The sequence below is a fragment of the Amia ocellicauda genome, chromosome 15 (genome assembly GCF_036373705.1).
Source record: "Amia ocellicauda isolate fAmiCal2 chromosome 15, fAmiCal2.hap1, whole genome shotgun sequence".
Lineage (NCBI taxonomy): Eukaryota > Metazoa > Chordata > Actinopteri > Amiiformes > Amiidae > Amia > Amia ocellicauda.
Genome location: NC_089864.1, coordinates 10,328,055 through 10,343,657, shown reverse-complemented (window position 1 = coordinate 10,343,657; position 15,603 = coordinate 10,328,055). Strand labels below are relative to the sequence as shown.

The window sequence follows — 15,603 nt, the reverse complement described above, 5'->3', positions numbered from 1 at the left end:
CAACAACAGCATGCTTGAAAACAAATCCATCAATTAACAAATTAATAAAACTCCCAAGGCAACAGAAAGTGATGAAAGCTAAGAAAGAAACTTGCTGTTTTTCTGTTTTAGTTTTTTTTACCGTATACGATAGCTGGAGTTGGGGTAGGAGCTGGAAGGAAAGTAATTAGGATATAAGGTTGTAGTTAGTCATTAGTAAAACAGGCACAACAGCATTTCACCCCAAGCTCAAGGAACTCAGAGAACATTACAGTTAGGCCCATAACTATTTGGACAGTGACACAATTGTCATCATTTTGTCTCTGTACGCCACCACAATGGATTTGAAAGGAAACAATCAAGAAATGCTTTAAGTGTAGACTTTCATCTTTAATTTGAGGGTAGTTACATCCAAATTGGGTGAATGGTGTAGGAATTACACCCATTTTTATATGTGGTCCCCCCAGTTTTAGGGGCTCAAAACTATTTGGACAAACTAACATAATCATGAATTAAATTGTGAGTCTCAACACTTGGTGGCAAATCCTTTGCAGTCAATGACTGCCTGAAGTCTGAACCCATAGACATCACCAGATGCTGGGTTTCTTCCCTGGTGATGCTCTGCCAGGCCTGCACTGCAGCTGTCTTTAGTTCCTGCTTGTTCTTGGGTCGTTTTGCCTTCAGTTTTTTACCAATTAAAACAAACCAATCAGAGAGATAGAAAAAAGGCCCCAAGAACAAGCAGGAACTAAAGACAGCTGCAACAGTCTGGGTTGTTATTGGAAGTATTCAGTATTGCTTGAACCACAATTTATTAAGTTACTGCATCCATATTTAAGGCAACACATTTTTTATTTCTGAAGATTACCTTTGTGCTAAGTGTTAAACTAAAACATTAGAACAATGTGACTTACGTTAAACAGAGTTTAAAGTGCTTAAAAACACATTTTAAAACCTTATTTATAAAAAGGAATATTATACATAACAAGGTAGTTATTAAACCAGCTAACACAGAATGTGTTCAGCAAGTAAGTAAATAAAGTAAAATGATCTTACCAACAACAGTTAGCATGGCTTTTGCAGAGTCTTCATCCAAGGAGGTGTTCATAATGCAAGTATAAGTGCCTTCATCGATTTCAGTGATATCATTAATTGTCAGACTTTCCTGGCCAACTACGAACCTAAAATGTATACGAAAAATGATTAAAGTAAGTGGATTAGACTCTGTCATTCTAATGATATTCCTTAACTATGCAATACCATTCTGTCTCTGTCTCTCTGTTTCCACATGTGTGTAAATACAGACACACAAATACAAACTTTAACATTAACGTGAACGTACCTCTCGTTATCTGGAAGTTCCTCATCATCCTTCAGCCATGTCATTGTGGGCGTCAGACTCGGGTCATGCTTGACCTTGCACTCAAACACCACGCTCCTGTTGATCTGCACAACTTTGTATTCTGGCTGTTTGATAATCCTTGTTGGTTCTAGAACATTGGAGAGGGGATAGAAAACCAGGATTAAATGATCGTGAATTTACAATAAACATTTTCTTCTGCCTCAAGCTGGGGTCATGTAAGAATGATGAAAAAGAAGACAGCGTTTGCATTATTATAGACACAGAATTGCACTAGAAAAGTGTAATTAATCATCTTAGTGCTTCTGAATATGTTTATTGGTTACAAACATATTTATGAATTATATTGTGACATTAATATTGTTTAAATTATTATTCTGGTTTATAAAATCAGTCTTACAAAGCTGCAACATATGAGTGCATATCATTATTTCCATCTTTATTAATATGTAGATCAGCCTATTTTTACTAATGTACAGCTGAGCACTGCCAGCGAGAATGAAAAGGTTTATTTCCCTCATTGTACTGTGGAAATGAATCCAGCTCACTCACGCTTCACTTCCAGACTGACATGGTTCTCTGTGTTGCCCAGATCATTCATTGCAACGCAGGTGTATTTCCCACTGTGGTCAGTCTGGGCAACGTGGATCTCCAGAGTACCGTTTTCATGTAAAATATAAGGGTCTCCATCCAAAACACTTGTCTGGCTGTCCTTGAACCTTGTGAAAACAAAACCAAGGGGTTACATTTCAATGAAAGACAATTAGATTAGAAAATTAGATTTTTAATTACTCAAACCATCCATTTGACACAACTGTGAATACATAATACTTTATCACTTAGCAACAGAGTTAGAAACTCACACGATGCAGGGTGTAACTTTGTAAGCATTTAACACTCATTAGTTAATGTTTCAGTTGGTGTTAAACATTTGGGATATGTGATAAAACAATTGTAATTGAAAGTGCTAATGAATTAATAAGTACAGATGTTACAGAGTTACAACTATGTGTTTGGCAAGCACATGTGTGTATTTATGTACAGTTAGGTACATAAATACTTGGACTTAATTTGAGGGTAGTTACATCCAAATTGGGTGAACAGTGTAGGAATTACACCCATTTTTGTATGTGGTCCCCCCAGTTTTAGGTGCTCAAAAGTATTTGGACAAACTAACATAATCATGAATTAAATTAGGGCGTTTCCTTTCAAATCCATTGTGGTGGCATACTGAACCAAAATGATGACAATTGTGTCACTGTCCAAATATGTATGGACCTAACTGTATGTACACATATGTTTATCTGCGTATATATACAATTCTGACCCTTGACCTCAGTAAAATTTGTTTGTTTTCATGCAAATATCATATCACAGGCTATTTTTTTTATTCCAACTGCATTGTAGATTTATTACATTTTTCATTCTGTTACATCTTTGTGAACTACTGCTTTTTAATTTGAATGCATGACTTACCATTTAATTTTAGGTTTGGGTGACCCAAAAGAGACACAGTCAAGTAAGGCAGGATTGTTGGTGATAACCTGGTAAACTTTGTTGGGTGGAGTCAGCACTCTCGGTGGCTCAGCTAACATAAACAGGATAGAGGAAGAAAGTTAGGCTTAAAAATATAAAGAGATACAACTTAATCCTATTAAGCATAATTCACTGTTCAATATAAATCTTGTTAGGCATATGTCAGCTGAAGTCATTAGCTCAGCATCAGTTTGAGATATTGAATCATTGATTCATATCAGCATGCATCACTCCTTCTTTCATCCTTTATAAGTACATATATTTGTGATTGCAGATCGTGATTGTGATCTCCACCTCAATTCCTAACTGTTTGAGAAGAGCCTATGAGACTTTTCAGATAATCCTGTTTCATTTGCCAAATGTAATGTTGTTTTGAATTTGAACCAGACTCACCAAGCACATTCACAAAAGCATTTGCCAGCAAATACCCATACTCGTTCGAAGCGTTGCACTGGTACACAGCACTTGACCCAGTCTGAACGTCTGTGAATATAATAGAGTCATCTTCCACTTTCCTGCTGGGGTCTTTTGGAGAATCTAAGAAAATATATACAGTAAATTATTAAGTCACAGCAGCAAACCTTTTCACTTGTTAACAGTTATATTTACCAGTTTTATATATAAGCAAATTAATAGTGGAATAATGTCAGTCTCTTCGGAATACGAACTTACTGACATTCATGATGTTCTCAAGAGCAACGGAAACCCTTAATCAGAAGTGTGCAAAACATGGATTGAAAATAATTGTACTTACTTTCAATAGATATGCCATTCATTGTCCAAGTGATGGAGGGTTTTGGGATGCCATTGGCTCGACAGGTGAGAACTCCAGTCTCTTTAGGAGCGAGAATGAGATTCTTGGGTGCTGTAATCCAGTATGGGGCAGCTGTATCGAATACAATGTGTGCAATTAATGTATTGTTTTATATTTTGTTTCAAATAATTTATTTATTGGTAACACTTTACATTAAGTGTCCCCAATTACTGTATATTTACACTGTAATTACTTGCTAACTACCAGTGTAATTATGCCTGTTTACACTGTATTTACACTGTAATTGTGCATAGTTACAATGTTTTTACTGTGCTAGAGTAACACTTTACATTTAGTGTCCCTAATTACTGTGTATTTACTTGGTAACTACCACTGTAATTATGCCTATTTACACTGTATTTGCACAGTATCAAGTAATTACAATGTAAATACACAGTAATTAGGGACACTTAATGTAAAGTGTTACCTGTTTATTTAAAAAAAAAATCATGTTGTAACGGATCTATACAAATAACTACCTATCTAAATTAATTATTAGTTTGCTAATTTAGTAATTGGATAAATACAATGATACAGCTAGAGTAAAAAGTCATTCTGAGCTAAAAATTATATATATTCTATAGTTTATAAAATCCTCTGATCACGTACATTTGATTGTAACGGTTATGATGTGGAAATTAGATCCCATCGAATTCCTTGCTGTGCATCGGTAGCTCCCGGCATCGGCCTCGGTGACGTCAACAATCTTCAGTGTCTTGTTGAAGCTTTCATATGAAGTTCTTTTGCTTGGTAGCTCTCCGCTTTCTTTAATCCACGTAATGTCTGGGGTTGGCCTTTGAAAAAATAAAGACGAGAATTCATAGGAAGCACAAAAACAAATTCATTCAAAATTTGAGCTTGAGCAAATTAACATATTTTATGCTAATATTTTCTTCAGTGGGCTGGCAAAGGACCACACAGGTGAACCAAACCGGTTTCTGGAGTCGATGACTTACAGCCCCTCAGCGATACATTCGATCTCCAGCACCTGTCCCCGCAGCACCAGCTTTGTGCTCTGTGCCCCCATAGGAATCAGAAACGATGGACGTCTTTCCCCCGCAGGGCTGTCTGGATTGAGCACACAAAACATTCAGCAAGTCAATACCTGTCTTCAGGCTTTCTCAGCACTCATTCCACAGTTTCCAATTAGATGACATAAACCAGAGTTTTATTTATTCCTCCCTAGTGGAAGTTTTGATGGAAATAATCATAAAATAAGTGCATATTTACACTATGTATGCGCTCTTTACAGTGACTGATGCTGAAGATGTGAAAATATACTTGGTTGAAAATGCTTTTTCATGTCATTCTGATGGGAAACTACAGACCATTAAACAATTGTTAAAGCAGAAGCGTCTCAACATGACACTTTCATGTGTGGTTGTGGCTTTAGCCATGCAGATGACTAGAAACCAGATGAGATCAATAACTATAGCACTGATTGACGTGAATGCCAGGAATGTAGATATTAATGTTGTTACTTGTTACTTTCTCCTTATGAAAATATTTGAAGCTTGAGTGAAATCCTCTGGATCTGGAATCCAACCCCACAAACCAGTGTCTGGTTGAGGTAGGTGTCTGGAGCTTTGGTCAGCACTCCTACTGAGTTGAAGTGAAATCCTACTTTTTATTTTTGTACCTGTATTCCAGCACACCTTTGTAACAGAAAGGTCTTATCTGAACAGCTCCTTAGTAGTAAGGTGATGTTAACAGCTGAGCAGCTTCAAAACAGCTCAAAATAACAGTCATCGTACAATTACAGTAATATCTATAGTGGGAATCACATATCATTTGGTCATTTCAAACTATTCTGGGGTTTCGATAGTTATTTCAACCTTTTTGTCCCCACTCTTACTAAAGAAATTGAATAAGAAATGATAAAAGGGATTAGAAACGAATGAAGGGTAATCATGTGAAATGTGCATTATAATGGCTGGATGAAAAGTGCAGAGAAAGGGCAGTTTTTAGGAAAAGTGCAGCCTGGTTTTGCAAGCTTTCATTCACTTCCATTTCAGTGCTTTGTCGTGGCAACATCCAGGGGAGCTCAATACAGTTACTGGCATTAGCCACATATGCTGTTGCTCCTGTAATAATGCTCTTAAGTCATTTTGTTATCAAATATATAACTACTAAGGATAATATATTGAATAAAAATAGTGCCCAAAAGTGCTCAAGAGATCAAACTTTTATATCAGAATATTTCTATGCATGATTATAAACAAGATCTCAAAATTAATGCTTGCATGCAGTTGTATCTCAAAAAGTCACAAAAGCCATCCATATGCAATGCAGAAAATACTGATTTTGTTACACAATCTTGTTTTCTTATGTGCATAACTATAATAATAATAATAATAATAATAATAATAATAATAATAATAATAATAATAATAATAGTCAAACTCTCTATCCTTTCGTTAGTTTTCATATTTGAGATTGGATTTAAAGAAATGGAACTGGTAGCTTCAATGTTGCTAAATTTGCAATGCATGTACATTTTTCATGCAATCATTTTCAATACAAGCCGCTATAAAGCACAAGATACAACAGACACAGGTCATTAGAAGAGGAAGAAGAATCAGACTTTAGTACTTTAGTCGTTCTTTAGAAGTTTAAAGTCAAGGAATAAAGTTGGTTAGGTATAGATACACAGATATACGAAGACTTTCTTTGTACTTGAAATCAATGGAGGAAGGTGAGATAGGGTGAGTGGGTTGATGTCAGAGATCTAACTCTAGTGTTGTTAGACTTGAGGGTTATCACTAGGGGTCGCCATCACTCACCACCAAAAAAATCAGTGTCATTCAAATAAGCTGCGATTGTCTCATTGATTGCATCCACTGTAATACAACAAAGAATCATAAACATGCAGAGTATGGGGAAGGCCTCGGTGTATCAGGAGGGTCACAAGACTGGTAAAGAAAAAACACTTTTAAAAAGGAAAATCTTTACAACGGATACAGTTAATCAGATAATCGATCAAACAGCATGGAACACGACAAACGGACATTTTCTCATCACATCTAACATATTCCCACTATTCCTCAAGTGTTAAAGATGAAACATTATTTATATATATGCCCCTCCCTTTCTTGCAAAATATACATGTAGACAGGTTGTTAATACAATTCAATAGACTGCACTTACTGTTCAACACCTTCACAGAAATGGGCTGCTTCTGCTGTATGGTTTGAGTGTGGGTGAACCTTGCATAGCAAATGTAGTCGTTGCGCGTGTCTTCTGTTTGCACGTTGGAAAAATAAAGGTCCCCGTTCAAAGCCTGAGAGACTCGGCTGTTTTGCGGCAGCCTCTGAAAATCTAAACAACAAGAAAACAAATTTGCACTTCGAACCGTAAGAGGTTAACTAAATAATGAGAAGCTCATAGTGTCTGTTAATATAACAATCACTATCGTTTCATCCTCACAAGAGTGTGTAAACCAGCTTCGAATGCTGGTGTCAGCTAGTTCTGACACGAATGAGAGTGCGTCTGATAAAATATATTGATGATACTGTGTATTGAGGCGTTATGATTCCATTCACAGGTGTGGCAACAATCATTAAAGCTCACACTGACAGCGTTGAGAGTGTTATGTGCAGCAACTACAGTAAACATCTATTCTATCCTAGATTTAATGATTCAGTTATATTGTATTATTAAGATAACTGTTGCAATGAGATGTGGTGATGTCTCATGGGATTTTTTTTTTACAGTAGTTATTCAGAGCGCATCTGTATTCAGAACGACTTACTGTTATTCATCCAGAAGATAATCGGAGGGGGGAGTCCAGCAGGGGGGCGGCACTGGAGTACCAGGGGGACTCCTTCTTGTACTAAAATAGGTTCAACTTTCTCTTTAGACCACAAGGGGGACCCTAGGAGAAGCAAATTAAAGCGATCAGCCGTAAAGCAAAATGAATTCTATCAGCAACACATGGAAAATACAAGCTGTGCCTAATTACAGCCCTCTCTACATTAGCAGTTTAATAATGAAGGCAGCTGATTATTAATAAGTAAAATAATTGTGAATTATGAATATGTTTAAATTTACAGAAAGCAGCTCATGTCTCACTACGAGTTCTCCATATTGTTGCCAGTTTTGAAATCTCAGAAGAGTTTCATGGGAAACACGTCAAGCATGATTGATACACAATGCAGATATTAAACAAGGTGAAATATCGGGAATGAAGTTACACATTAATTGACCTGATATCAGGGCACTAACAGGACAGGCAAGCAAACAGGAAAAGTACAGAGGATAAATTCCATGCCGCCCTTCCAGACATTACCTTCTAGCAAGATGAATTTGATGATTGAAAAAAAATCTTTTTATGATTATTCAGAAAAAGAGAGAAAAGAAAAATAGTTAAACAGATGATACACAAATTAAGACAAATGAAATAAGGAACAAATGTACATATGTTTGTTAACAGCAGGCCTACGTTTGTCAGTAGAGGTTAAGGTTTCCACTTGTTAGTTGTTCTCAGCAAAGCAGGACTTACTGGACTGCCGTATGATGATATTGTTGGACAGCGCTGTCCCGTGTTCATTCCTCGCAGTGCACTGGTACACGCCTTCATAGGACTCTGCTTTCCCTCCGCTGATGATGTCAATGACAAGCGTCCCAGAGCTGGGCTTCATTGTCACCCTGGGATCCTTATCTATGTCAAAATGTGTCCCATCTCTAGTCCACGAAAAGCTGTGAATGCAAAAAAGTATTATCATTAAATATTTCCATATCAGAATTAGCTATTTCTGTCTCATCTGTGCTGGATCCTAAACAAATATTTACTGAATAAAGTATGACAGTTTGAAGTCTTCCTTAACCAGTCCATATGTCAACATATATCAATATAAAAACAGATTATAAACTGTGATGCCAAATATGGTAACTGGAAAACAGCTACCTGGGATGTGGTTTTCCTTTGGCTTCACAGTGGATAACAATGTTCTCCCGAGGGTCTATGATGTAGTCCTTTGGAGACTGGTGAGTAATGGTAGGTGGCTGCGGCACTGTGGCAAGGAAAGATGTATTAGACAAAGACTACTTTGCACATTTTATTTTAAAGAACCATTCAATAGCTAATAAGCAGTTGAACAAATACATCATCAAAATCATAACCTCAATCACAGCAAAACACAAGAGCATGCATGGACATGTTCCTTTGTGTAGGTCACAAAGTGGCGCCTATATAGACTTCATGCACTGCTCACACAATGTAGGAGAGAGGATGGTAAAATTGCAACACCACACAAATGCACAGGAGCATACATCAATGAAGTCAGATCATTCACTTGAGAGGTGGAGATTAAAAGTCTTTATCTGACACCTTAAAACATCCAGCAGTGATTTTCAGTGGCATTCCCAGGTTCAAAGAGTTCTTCTCAGGCAGTGCTCTTTTATCATCAAGGATGAGGTAGTTAAGGGTTCGATTGAGTGGACAGAGAGCTGGACCAACACAGATAACCACTGATCTGGGGTAACCAGTAATTTTTCACATTACATCAGTGACTGGTTCTTCCACCTCTTTGAGAGCCTTGCCCAACTTCTGTGGATTCTGACAATTTTCCAAGAGTGTTCCCAACGTGTCCCATGGGTTCGAGGTCCAGGGAAAATACTGGCCAATGTAAGGTGTGAACATTCCTCCTCTTGTGGTGGTCAGAAACAGAAAGTGCAGGGTGAGCCATCTTGGGAAATTAATCTGCCACCTTGACAGTGAGCAACGGTCAAAAGAAGCTGACAATCTTCTCCCACACAAGTCAGATCCTAACAAGGCTGTCTCCAAGGTAAAGCATGAATCATGACACCTGAGAGCATGATGTTTTAACACTCGATTGAGGCCGATTGCTGCTGTCCCTGACGGTGGGGGACTACAGTGAAGTCTAGACAGGCTCTCAGATTTATAGCACAAAAGTAATTAACAAAGATCTGATCACTGTGGTCCATTCCTGCTGTTGAGGGAGTTGTGTTGTATTTTTCCAGTTGCCATGCACAGGCCTAGACACCAGCAGTGGGTCTTCACTACAGGAGCTGCATCGCAGATGTTCATCATGGGTAAAATCTGTGATATTTCAAATTTGCTAGAATGGGGATAGAAACCATGATGGGAAACTGTGAGGCTTTCCGTCCTGTGGCTCGTGTCCTTCTTCTCTCGACCATCCCAGCGCTTCTTCCACTTCCATCTTCACTGCGATGTCACATGGTCACTGGATTTTATACCCATTAATTCCCTTTTCAAATTGGTTGCAGACTTTGTTAGAAGAAATATGAACGTGCTAGTCATAGCCTAACTATGTTTCCACAACTGTAAAGTCCTGTCGATACAAACCTCAGAGCACACCAAGAACGAGATTCAGTTTCAAGCCATATATAATTTAAAAAATATGCTTTTATAATCACGTCCCCTACCTTTTGTGAGCAGTATGTAATGGATAACCACAAATTATTCATCATAACGTCATGCAGTTTGATGCAGCCCTATATCCATTATCATTACATATACATAAAAATATGATAATATAATAATAATACATCAAATATAATAATAATGTTTCTTTGCAAGGAGCTCACTTCATTTAGCTTTGGTATTTCAATAGATGTATGTTTGAATACGGGTGATTTTCAAAACATTTTGCTCCTGACCAAAGGGAAAATTGTATATACATGACTGAAGTCTGCCACTGTATTGCCTATATTTGGGTATTTTAGTTGGAGCAGTTTTGAAAGTCCACTGTTAATGTGGAGAAGTTGTATTTTCAAGCCAAGCCACGTGGAACAAACAATGCGAAAAATAAACGGAGGAGCATGCTGAAACCAAAACCACTCCACTCCACACAGGTAAATAAAAAGTGAAGAAATAAAATATTGCACATATAACCAAAAGCCACAGCAATCATGTGCACAAGCTTATAGAACCACAATACATCAACATCAGACTTACATCCTTCCAGAATTTTAGCTTTTTCCCCCAAGAATCAGCATATAAATAAGTAGACAGAGTAAAGAAAACCAGATGTTAGTAAGAAGGGAAAAAATACTTTCCTCATTGGAACATTTGTCCCCTTATGTGATTACAATTTAAGTCAATCTGAGGTGCAGTTAGTGGCAAGATCCATACTGAAGCCAAGTGTGTGTAAAACTAACGTACATGTTAAACTTTTTTCAATTTGTTTCCCCTCACTTTTTCCAGTTTTATAATAACATTAACTTGAAAAAATCAGGTTAACAGGAAAAAAATAAGATGAAAAACAAATACCCAGTGGTACAAAACAGATCAAATAAAACATTTATAGCAGTTTTAATAAGTCACTCAACTCGTTTATTTGCAACATCCAGTTTAAAATTTTATATGTGGAAAAACTCATTTCAGAGGGGATTTGTATTCATAATGCTCTCTCAATGGGTTGGAATTTCCGTTGTTTCACTTACAGATGTATATTAATGCACACAGTTATTATTTTAATTGATACGCATGTTGTAATCCATGTCTGTGGTCTTTTATTTTACGAGTTGGCTCTCTCTGTGCTATGAATACGTCACAGCTTTGGGGTCAGTGATTAATGCAGCCTCTCGTGGAAAACTCTATGGCCACATTAGTTGTGGATGTGCAGTGAGCTGAGAAAACTCTCTGACTCAAGATCCCCCAACCCTGGGAGCATTTGGTCAAACGTACTCTGCTCTGTGGGGAATCCCAGTCTCGGTCGGTTATTACATTTGTCCAGGTATATCAATACATTAAAGTAACAACAAAGGTCAACACAAAATAAAATCATCAATGCCACGCTACCTACAATTATTGTGCTTTTAGGTTATGTTACCGAGGGATTTTGTGGTTGATAATACTTAAACTCCATCTGAATCAGGTTTGGAGTCATTGCAAGAAAGAAATAATGGAAAGGGTGACTTCATTTATCATTAATGTCAGTTTACTGGCAAAGGCAGACAAGCATTGAGACTGATTAGAACGTAGGTACAGAGACCTTCAGACAGTAAAAGAGACATTTCACAACTGTTTTCTGCTTTTCACTCACACAGAAATCCACAAGGATTAGATAAGGGGTTTAAAGAATCTATACACTTTCAAATGTTATTTATTCTACAAATAGGATTGTGAACAGCACACAGCCTTTGAAAAAGTCTCATTGTTTCCTCTGTTATTAATTTTTAAACAAGCGGACAACAGTGGGTTCCTAATGTTAGACAGAACTGAAGGAAGATTAAAAACTGTTACATTGTATATATCATAAGGTTACTGGGCATCGATTTGAATCCTACTGGTTGGTAGATAGCTAGATAGAAAGACAGATAGATATGCACTCTTAGACACTGTTCTTGAACTACAAATTGGATAAACAACATCATTTTCTTGCCCAAATTACTCATCACTCACTCCAGCATGCACTGCTCTCATCTCTTGGCCATCCTGCCACCTCACCCACAGTGTAATCCTTCTTCACTTTCACTCTTCTGTCAAGCTCAGTCAGGTGATTAAGAGTGAATGGACAGGAGTAGATAGCGATAGGATACTAAACCTGAGGGGCAGACTGCCTACAGTATGGGCAGCTGGGATTGCATGGCTGATTCGACAGAAGCGAACAACAAAACTGTTCCCTGTTGTCTTTTCTCTCTCAGTTTATATTCCTCCTTTCTAAGATGCATTTACATTATTGTAGTATGATCTGGGAGCATATACATACATGTACATGTTGTTATATAGTAATTTTCAGTAATGTAATTTTTGTTGTACTTACGATCGAGAGGTACATCCAAGGCCGTAACCACATGACACATTAACAGCATCAGCGGGGCTCCACCCGCTATTAAAAATCTTTTCTTTCTCTGCATCTTTACGTGCTGTTTGAACTCCTCCACTGCACTGACAACGCCCAGTCCTTCTTCTCTCCCGAACCAGGACTACAGCTTCGGGTTTCTGCTCATCCAGACAAGCAGGTGGCTGGAAAGAGAAGCACAGATTGTCAGGCGTTAAAAAAAATGGTGACCAGAAGGAATAACAATATGTCTTTCCATGCATCCGTATTCAATAACCGCATCATCCAGCACAGGGTCACGGTGAACCAGAGCCCAGCCTGACAGACACGGGGAGCAAGGCAGGACAACGGCAAAACGTGTGGGCAAATAAACTGTTTTAACTAGTAAATCTTCCAGGCTATTAATCATACAAGTTTCTGTCTGCTCTTTAGACACAAATCCTGTATGTAAAACACCAAAAATCATCACAAAATAGAAAGAGCATTTACATAGTTTGAGAGGAACAATGTAAAGGACCATGTTAAAAGCTTTGTGTGCCTATTCAGTTAAAAATACATTTTAAATACAAAATCCACACAAATAAATGTTGCAGCAGCGCAGTATTTATAAGTCTAAGAAAGCAGAAATAGTAAGAGCATTGGCAGTAGTAAGTAACCTTAGTAGTGCTGAAATACATCAGTGTACTTCACTTTGGTCACCACATATCTTCTTGATTGCACTGAGGGGATGAATCTCATTTTAAGTATTTGTTGAAATAGAAGCTATAGACCATTTAAATGCAATCTGCGGTTCACACTGAAGGGCTCCATTCAATAATAATAATACAAGGTTGATGATGTTTACTTTAATCACTTTGATGCCCTGAAAAGAATAATTTATCGATTAAATAAGTCATGTAAGCGCATTCACAATCACAAGTTCTTCCTGGGTTTCCATTGCAGATGCCAAGATGCTCTGCCATGCCTTTCTGGCTTCCACTTTACTTACTGGACCCGTATTAAGCCTCGACAAAAACAGCTCGAGGTATGTAAATGTTTGTATTTTCCTTTCAACAAATCAAATTCTAGTCAACTGCAGATATACTTTGAGGATTTGAATATTTATTTTGCTTATGCCTGTTATAATACAGTTATATCCAGAAGTGAATCATAAAATATCTACGAAGGCTTTTGAAAATTAAGTTAAAAATAAAAATAAAAACTCCCTGAAATATCCATAGCACAAATTTCACAAAATTGTGTTTCACAGATTACCCAAAGGATCTATTAAAAATAATAACAACAGCAATCTCATTACACATTAATTGTATGTAACTGCATCTCTAATGCCTTAATAATAAATAATATGAATGGAACATTTCCATCATACTAGATATTTGTTTGTTATGATCACTCTTAGTAAACAAACACAATATAAAATCACTCAGCACTCACCACAAATGTGTCTGACTTCCAGCAGCAATGTGAATACACTGAAGACTGCTCTCTCTCTGATAGAAACATTTCAAATAGATTCGGGTTCCATGGTGTCTACTGGGTAATTATTGACAAACCCGACTGCTCTGCTGCTGAGTGCTATTGTTTGATCTACTTACTTAGTTCTAAATAAATGTGACTGTGCTAGTGTGCATTTAGCCATAATAATTACTCCCATGATGGCTAATCCAGTAGGCTAGGAGATTGATCGCAGCACTATCCTAATGTATTCTCTTGGTTCTTTAAAAATAGTGACTAACACTCCGGCCAACATTTGGTTAATATTTGCTTCATACCTTAAAGAGGAGGAAGATTTGCAAAGCTTATATTTCAGTCACAGATCTCTACCTCGAAGCTTTTCCATTCAGGAAAACAAAACACACAATATAAGATACTGCACTGGCATTAGAGAGAAAACTATCTACCTTTAAAAATCATGCAGAAAAGAAATGTATTCATCTATCAATCGAGTGAGGGATTCCAAACATACCAGTACACCCAGATTCAATTATTCTACACAATCAATAAACATTCAACGAAGACAAGAATGCATGCACTATAATGTTCAATTAGCAGTACTTTCTGCTTGGCAGTGTTTTCTGCTGCTTCCTACAGGTAAGTGGGTTTAAGATGCATTATGTATCACTGTAGAAGCCCTCACTGGGCCTGGGAAGCATGATTGGGAAGAGGATTCAATTCAAAAGATTTAGAACTGCAAGTAGGTCAAATAAATGAAATCTCTTGAATCTGTGTTCAACAATTCCTCACCCAGAATGAATGCACTTCTCCACTGACTGAAACACTCTGGATCTGAATACTGCAACGGTGGAGATTTGACCATTGGTTTAAAATACAGTTCTGCAGAACTGAAGAGATTCTCCTTGTTCTGCTGCATCAAGTGGATATTAAGCTGCATAAGTATGGTTTCTATAAAACCTTAAGCAGTATAATATGCCACTTTGACATTAATATAGGATCTCTGATCATAATAAATTAGTTGCAAATATTTCTATATGCTAATAATGACCTAGAATACTCATTATATCCAATAATTTTTTTAATCAAGTTAAGTCTCGATTGTTACTTCTAGGGTTTGATTTGCCATTTTTCTCCCATTGGCAAGTGTTGCCTATTTAAGTTGCCTTTGTTTGGTGTAACAGCTCCAAAAATAGGAACTATCAACAGCAGTTTAAGACAAGCAAAAATAAGAAGACCCTTTAATGCATGTTCTGTATCTCTGACACTCACACACAACGTGCCAACCCACACAATGCCGCTGTGAAGCACGTGTGAGATCGGCACACATGCATGCATTCTATTTTTAGTGTGCTTCAAACAGAAAACACAACACAAATATTGTACAGCAAAGAGCAGAAGGAGACGCGTGGGCCCCAGTCTCCCATTTCCCCTGACTGCACCCCATCAACATAAGTTTAATTGATTGCTTTTTAAATACATGTAACCTGTCCTACACAACAGAAAGGTTATGAAGATATCTCCATTTTAATCACACACTGATTGTGTCTGCATCCCTTTATCTGACAAAGGCTGAAACAAGTACACCAACCAATATACATAAATACATGAATACAAAACTGATGAAAACAGAGTCATTATAAGTCTTTCAATCATTCTGCAACCCAGCTTTCAGCATCAGCATCAGTGGGGCA

General features: G+C 37.3%; 1 protein-coding gene across 16 annotated transcripts in view; it reads right to left on the bottom strand.

Moving 5' to 3' along the window:
• nrcama (neuronal cell adhesion molecule a) overlaps positions 1 to 15,603 on the bottom strand; it is an 84,252-nt gene that overhangs the window by 17,704 nt on the left and 50,945 nt on the right. For 4 of the 16 annotated variants that reach the window (XM_066687130.1, XM_066687134.1, XM_066687137.1 and 1 more), the window contains exons 3-18: positions 12,440 to 12,642; positions 10,630 to 10,647; positions 8,596 to 8,701; positions 8,191 to 8,387; positions 7,441 to 7,563; positions 6,837 to 7,007; positions 6,473 to 6,529; positions 4,646 to 4,757; positions 4,299 to 4,483; positions 3,630 to 3,761; positions 3,269 to 3,412; positions 2,816 to 2,927; positions 1,892 to 2,058; positions 1,322 to 1,469; positions 1,036 to 1,160; positions 122 to 151 (exon numbers count right to left, since the gene is read on the bottom strand). In XM_066687130.1, the coding sequence (XP_066543227.1) occupies positions 122 to 151; positions 1,036 to 1,160; positions 1,322 to 1,469; positions 1,892 to 2,058; positions 2,816 to 2,927; positions 3,269 to 3,412; positions 3,630 to 3,761; positions 4,299 to 4,483; positions 4,646 to 4,757; positions 6,473 to 6,529; positions 6,837 to 7,007; positions 7,441 to 7,563; positions 8,191 to 8,387; positions 8,596 to 8,701; positions 10,630 to 10,647; positions 12,440 to 12,533 (1,921 nt within the window). In that variant the 5' untranslated portion in view covers positions 12,534 to 12,642. Of the gene's footprint in view, positions 1 to 121; positions 152 to 1,035; positions 1,161 to 1,321; positions 1,470 to 1,891; positions 2,059 to 2,815; positions 2,928 to 3,268; positions 3,413 to 3,629; positions 3,762 to 4,298; positions 4,484 to 4,645; positions 4,758 to 6,472; positions 6,530 to 6,836; positions 7,008 to 7,440; positions 7,564 to 8,190; positions 8,388 to 8,595; positions 8,702 to 10,629; positions 10,648 to 12,439; positions 12,643 to 13,891; positions 13,990 to 15,603 lie in introns of those variants that run through there. The other 12 variants (XM_066687133.1, XM_066687140.1, XM_066687143.1 and 9 more) reach the window with 8 other exon arrangements.